The sequence below is a fragment of the Henckelia pumila genome, chromosome 4 (genome assembly GCF_033568475.1).
Source record: "Henckelia pumila isolate YLH828 chromosome 4, ASM3356847v2, whole genome shotgun sequence".
NCBI lineage: Eukaryota > Viridiplantae > Streptophyta > Magnoliopsida > Lamiales > Gesneriaceae > Henckelia > Henckelia pumila.
In genome coordinates, this window is record NC_133123.1 from 60,570,280 (window position 1) to 60,577,256 (window position 6,977).

Below are 6,977 nucleotides of genomic sequence, written 5' to 3' on the forward strand. Positions count from 1 at the left end.
AAAATGCTAGTACGAGACATTAAATGTAATGTACTGTTGAAGACACAACGACTAATAAATGAGGCGACTACTGAAAAGAAGTTAACTCTTGTTTTAAGCCTACTGGTACTGTCTTCTGCTTCACGTAAATTTCCTAGACTAAGTTTCTACTGGTTACTGATATTGCTTGTTTCTCGGACTTAGTCTACTGGTCTCTGTTTTACTTGAACTTTCTATTACTACTGATTTTAACTTTTCTACTGCTACTGGTTCTCAGCACCAAAACTAATTTCCTTAACATAATTTTTGATATATACCGGTGAGATTAATAGAGAATCATACGCAAATTTTAATGGAATTCGAAAAACACCCAAAACACAAAATTTGAACAGAAAAAAAGAAGAAAAGATAACATACATTTTGTAGAGATGTCAGATTGCGAACAAGAGAAAGCGACGAGATTCAAGCTTCCGACTCCATTATTCTTCTCCTTCAATATTTTGTGCCACGGCAGCGGATTTTTGGGATTGAAAGGAGCGAGAGAGAAAAATTAGGGTTGGCGGGGAGGAGACTGAGAGGAGAATGACCCATTTATCACTTGTCCCGTTTCACTAATTCTTTGACCCGGAAATAAGACCAGCATTTTTTTTTCCAAAGAAACATAAAAAAAAACATCTCTCTTAATTAATTGTTCTTCAAAAGTCATACTTAAAGAACACTTTTTGCAAAAACAATATTCAAATATTTTACGCAAACACGTATACTTGAAATTTTTTCACTTATAAAATATTAAAAACGTTTTTAAAGTACACGTTAAATAGTGTCTAATACTTTTTTATGTATTGAATCGAGTTGAAAATCCATTTCATAAAATAAATAACCAGTGAAACGGTTTTATATGTTTTCATGTAATTATATTTGCCAATATATTATAACAAAAATGTGGAGGGTAAGATATTATATTGTAAGAATTAATAATAAAATTCAGATTTTATCAAATTGGGGGAGACACTTACACCCATTTTACTACCTCTAGTTCGTGGTAATCCAATTTTGTTTCACCGACTGTAAAAAATCATATCATAAAGCATAACGTTCCCAGCTCCCTAACAAAACATTTCTTACAGGGCCTGCCAGGAATCCCTACTTCTAGGTCTTTTACTTATTTGCGATTTTTCTAATAATAATAATAATAATAATAATAATGATACCTATTTGCAATGTTCCAAGGACCATTTCGAGATGAGAAATTAAATTTTTGATATTATAACTTATATATATTTGTTTAGTTCTCTTAATGGTGAAATTTCAAAATTTGGCCTTGTTATAACTTGTATTTTAATTTTTTTTTTTCATTTCTGATCCTGCTAGTGAATTATTGTTTTTAGTAATAAAGGGTATATTCTAAAACACCGTAGTCAGTGTAAGGGTGTGTTTTTTTTCACACTTATTGTCCTTGTATGTTTTTTTCCACCATTTTCGATCATTTTTTGACCGGGACAGAGAAGGACCAACAATGAAAAACTTATACAAATTACAAGAGTAAATACAAAAATTCAACATATCAGGATAAAAATGGAAAAAGATGTATTTCATTGATAATACTAAAAATACAAAATCATAATTAACAGGACTAAAAGTGAAAAAAAAAATACAAATTAGCCGTGCAAAATGTAATTTAATTTCCTCATTGGACATGTATATATTATATCTTTATTTGACAACCAAGAAAGTATCGAATTCCACAATTCTAACATATCAAATTGCTGGGAACAGAAAACGTAAACTTTGTTTGAAATTGAAAATTGAAATATAGTAATTTATATATTGCATTAAATTAACCATGCACATATATAAAATATTCAAAGGAAATTAACGTTAATAATACAAATATAATGCCTGCGGTGATACATCCGAGCGTGTTTATTCAAACACACATATTGCAAATTACATAAAATAAAATATCGTGCAACGCAAGACGAAATACAAGATACATCCGAATGTGCTTATTACATCATGAGCTCTATTTTATTTATTCACTCGCCAGCAAGCTTACGGAGCTGGATTTGCCGACGTAAGAGACATAAAGGGTATATTCTAAAACACCGTAGTTAGTGTAAGGGTCGTACGAGTAAGTGTTGGTGATGGCGTATCTGCATGCCATGCGGAATATTCCGGTGCCGCCGACCACTGGCAGCTCGCGCTGAGCGTTCATTATCTCATTCCTTCCTAAAATAGTGATCGTACTGTTATGGATTATGCCGGAGTGATCATGACAATAATAATTGCGGAATAAAACAATCAATAAGAACACCAAAGATTTACGTGGTTCACCCAATATAGGCTACGTCCACGGAGCTGCTGCAAATATTTATAACCGGAGAAATAGTACATGTGTATACAAAACACTATATCTCTCACACGATCCCAACACCCGAGTATTACCGAGAAAAATATTTATCTAACTCACACAAGAGAACACTCAAGAAAACCCAAGAAACTCTTTTTTCTTAACTCTCTTTTCTTTTGCTCTCTCGCTCTGGGATGATTCAACCGAGGAATGGGGAGCTCTATTTATAGAGCTCCCAAAACGTGTGAATTGAATATATTTCATCCGGCAACCAATAACCATCAGCTAGCCACCAACCGAATTAAATGCACATTTAATTTCCACCTAACAAATGTCCCACTTGAAGACTTGATTTCAATCATGGCTTCATACAGTCAATGCAACAGCTCATGCTTCCTCACTTATATTTGCAGTCCATGTCGTCTTCATGGCTAACTCTCACTTGATTGAATTATCATTTTTCATCGCTTCTTCAAAGGTCTCCGGTTCACCTTTATCTGTCAGCAAAATATAATGAAGTGTTGGAGAGTATTTCATAGGTGGTCTGATTGTTCTAGAAGATCTCTTGAGTTCAATTTCCGGAGTTTTCGGGTCATCATCTTGTGCAACCATTTCTTTATCTTTCAGGTTACTGGTTTCCGACTTATTTATAGGAATATCCATCAATGGTATTTCATCCGTCTTCTTGACTTCAGGACATTCATCACCAGCTCCAACGCTTGACCTGTCCTTGTACATCACATACTCATTGAAGATTACATCTTTGCTCCGAATGATCTTCCGATTTTTGTCATCCTAGAACCGATAACCAAACTCATTATCTCCATAACCAATAAAGAAACACTTCTTTGATTTTGGATCAAGTTTTGTTCTGCTAGCTGAATCGATGTGAACATATGAGAGACAACCAAACACTTTCAAAAAAGAAAGGTTTACTTCTTTTCCGCTCCAGACTTCTTCAGGTATTCTGTAACCAAGCGGTACCGAAGGTCCTCTGTTGATCAGATAAGCTGCAGTGTTAACTGCATCAGCCCATAATGATTTCGGCACTCCAGCGTGCAATCTCATGCTCCTGGCTCGCTCATTCAGGGTCTTGTTCATTCTCTCAGCTACACCATTCTGTTGAGGAGTACCGGGAATGGTTTTCTCCATCTTGATCCCGTTCAGTGCACAATATTTTTTGAACTCATTATCTTCATATTCTCCTCCGTTATCAGACCGTAAGCACTTCATCTTTAAGTTGGTCTCATTCTCCACCATGACTTTCCACCTCTTAAAGGTTTCATAAACATCACATTTATTTTTCAAAAAATAAACCCAAACCTTCCTGCTCAAATCATCGATAAATGTGACATTATATCGTGAGCCTCCAAGGGATGTCACAGGAGATGGCCCCCACACGTCAGTATGAACCAGCTCCAACTTTGCTGCTTTCGGTTCTCTACCGCCTTTCGAAAAGCTCACCCTTTTCTGCTTTCCAAGAACACAACTTTCACACAGTTTGTGGTCGACATTTTTTAACTCCGGTAGTTTCCCTTTTGACATCAGCATCTTCATTCCTTTCTCACTCATATGTCCAAGTCTACAATGCCATAGACTTGAGTTAGCTCCAGCATCCACAGCTGCTAACATGTCTCTGCAACTGAAAGTCATGTACAGGGTTCCAGTTTTCGTTCCTCGAGCAATAATCATGGCTCCTTTGCTCACTTTCCAAGAGTCATCACCAAAGGTCACTTTATGGCCTTCTTCATCGAGCTGTCCCACTGAGATCAGATTTCGGGTCAACTTTGGTACATGCCTCACTTTGTTGAGCTTCCAGATGGATCCGTTTGACATTTTCAAACTGATATCACCCATACCAGCTATTTCCAACGGTTTTTCATCAGCCAAGAAAACTTTTCCGTAATTACCAGCAATGTAATTAATTACTAAACACCTCACGATCACCGGTGGTATGAAATGAAGCTCCCGAATCCATAACCCATGAATCAACAGGGCTTTCCATGGATAGTACTAAGGCATCATGTACACCCTCAGTAACAGCATTTGCATTATTCTTGGGTGATTTTCAATTCTTTTTCAAGTGACCAGTTTCACCACAGCTCCAGCACTTCAATTTCTTTTCGAAGGTATTTTTGTCTTTTCCACTCCTTGATTTGGATCTGCCACCCCATCGGTTAGATCTCTTTTCTACACTCCTGCCTCTGCCCCTGTTCTCGAGATTTAGGGCAGATGATGATGTCACTTCACCCGAATCCCTCCTTCAAAATTTTCGCCAAGAATTCGATCTCGGACATCATTGAATTGAAATTTTCCTTTTCCAGCAGAATTTCTAACCGCTGCCCGCATCGGCTCCCAAACATTTGGTAAAGACGTCAAAAGAATAAGTGCACGGATTTCATCATCAAACTTGATTTCAACCGATGTTAGTTCGAAAACAATCGTGTTGAATTTATTGATGTGTGCTGCCACCGAAGCACCTTCCTCCATCTTCAAGTTGAATAACTTTTTCATGAGGAACACTTTATTATTTGCTGATGGCTTCTCGTACATGTCCGACAAAATGAACATCATCTCCTCCGTGGTTTTTGCCTCAGCCACGTTGTGGGTCATGTTCTTTGTTAGGGTCAATCGTATTACCCCTAACACTTGTCGGTCAAGAAGCTCCCACTCGTCATCCTCCATTTTTTCTGGCTTCACCCCAGATAGAGGTTGATGCAGCTTCTTGCTATACAGATAATCTTTAATCTGTAACCGCCAGAACGTAAAATCTGTACCGTCGAACTTATTGATTCCTGGTCCCGATCCGTCATTTCCGGCCATCGCTTCTACTGCCTTAATAAAATTTCAAAAATTTTTTTCTGATGTGGAAGATCAGACAAAGTTGCAACCACAGAGCATACTCAGAATTTTAAGAAATTTTTCACCAAGGCTCCCGGACACCGTAATAGCTTTGATACCAGTTGTTATGGATTATGCCGGAGTGATCATGATAATAATAATTGCGGAATAAAACAATCAATAAAGACACCAAAGATTTACGTGGTTCACCCAATATAGGCTACGTCCACGGAGCTGCTGCAAATATTTATAATCGAAGAAATATTACAAGTGTATACAAAACACTATATCTCTCACACGATCCCAACACCCGAGTATTACCAAGAAAAATATTTCTCTAACTCACACAAGAAAACACTCAAGAAAACCCAAGAAACTCTTTTTTCTTAACTCTCTTTTCTTTTGCTCTCTTGCTCTGGGATGATTCAACTGAGGAATGGGGAGCTCTATTTATAGAGCTCCTAAAACGTGTGAATTGAATATATTTCATCCGGCAACCAATAACCATCAGCTAGCCACCAACCGAATTAAATGCACATTTAATTTCCACCTAACACGTACTGCCATTATACTGACCGGACGTAAAAACAAAGTTGAGATACATGGATAAAGCAGACGTCTCCAAGTCAGCGAAAGTGATCGTCCCCTGAGCCCTGCCCAGCTCCTCCGAATCTTTCTCCGGCCCCAGTGTCACCAGATCATCCAGCACTCTAACTTGACCGAACGTGGTCGGCGAATTCGACGTGATGGAAGCTCTTGCAACCTCGTACACGGTCGGGTTTTCGCCACATAGGACGTCTTGAACGAAGAAAAGGACCTTGCCCACCTTTTCTTTGTCCCCCCTGCATATGTTTTGAAACCATTCCAACTCTCCATTTGGCCCTTGTTTTCGTGCGTACGAATTCGGTATCGATACCATCAACATGGAGAGCATGATCAAGATCACAACCATATTTAGGTTGGCCATTTTTTGTTTTAAAGTTGAGAATTTACTAAAGATTATTGATTTGGTGTAGCATGTTATTTGGTAGACGATATCTGGATTATATAGGGAAATCTAGAGCACAAGGGGGAATTATTTAATTAATTATTTATGTATGTATTATTAACTAATAATTCACGCAAGTTAGACAATGTATAGAAACGTTTAACTCTTCTAATTATTTAAAACATGTTCATAACTTTTTCAAATATATATACATATATATATGGAAAATGTATTTTTTGTCATGTAATTGTCATTTTTTGAATATATATATATATTTTTGATAATTTTAGTCATTTCTTCGAGAGTGATGATGTAGCACTACACATATTATTGTCACATCAACACTGCGTCGATTTTATGTCAACGCCACGACGGAAAAAATAAGTAAAAAAAAAGACAGAGATAGCAGAATATAACTAAAATTTGATTACATAAAAGACCAAAATAATAAAGAGTCAAACATAAAAGATAAAAAACAATTTTCCGAGAAAAAAATAAAAAAGCACTTAAAAGGACTAAAATGGCTACTTTAGCATGCAAACTTTGACTCCTATCAAAAGCATAATAAATTTTTTGGGAAATTTATTATGCTTTTGATAGGAGTCAAAGTTTGCATGCTAAAGTAGCCATTTTAGTCCTTTTAAGTGCTTGAAATTTTTTTGTCTTCGGTATTTTCATCTAAAATATGAGTTTTTGTGTTTTATGGTTTTTATTAACATAATTATGAACTATATTGTAGGAAAAAAAAAAAAAAAGGACGAAATCTGAGCATAAAGGATGATTTTTCAACGTTTGGACAGAAGGCTTTCCGCCTAGCTA

At 36.6% G+C, this 6,977-nt stretch overlaps 1 protein-coding gene across 1 annotated transcript; it reads right to left on the reverse strand.

The window, feature by feature from the left end:
* Positions 1-1,854: 1,854 nt before the first annotated feature.
* Positions 1,855-6,137, reverse strand: LOC140867216 (dirigent protein 22-like). The gene is made up of 2 exons (XM_073272295.1): positions 5,728-6,137; positions 1,855-2,225 (listed from the first exon to the last, which is right to left on the reverse strand). Exons 1-2 carry the CDS (start codon positions 6,135-6,137, stop codon positions 2,012-2,014), a joined length of 624 nt encoding a protein of 207 aa, XP_073128396.1. The 3' UTR covers positions 1,855-2,011.
* Positions 6,138-6,977: the final 840 nt, after the last annotated feature.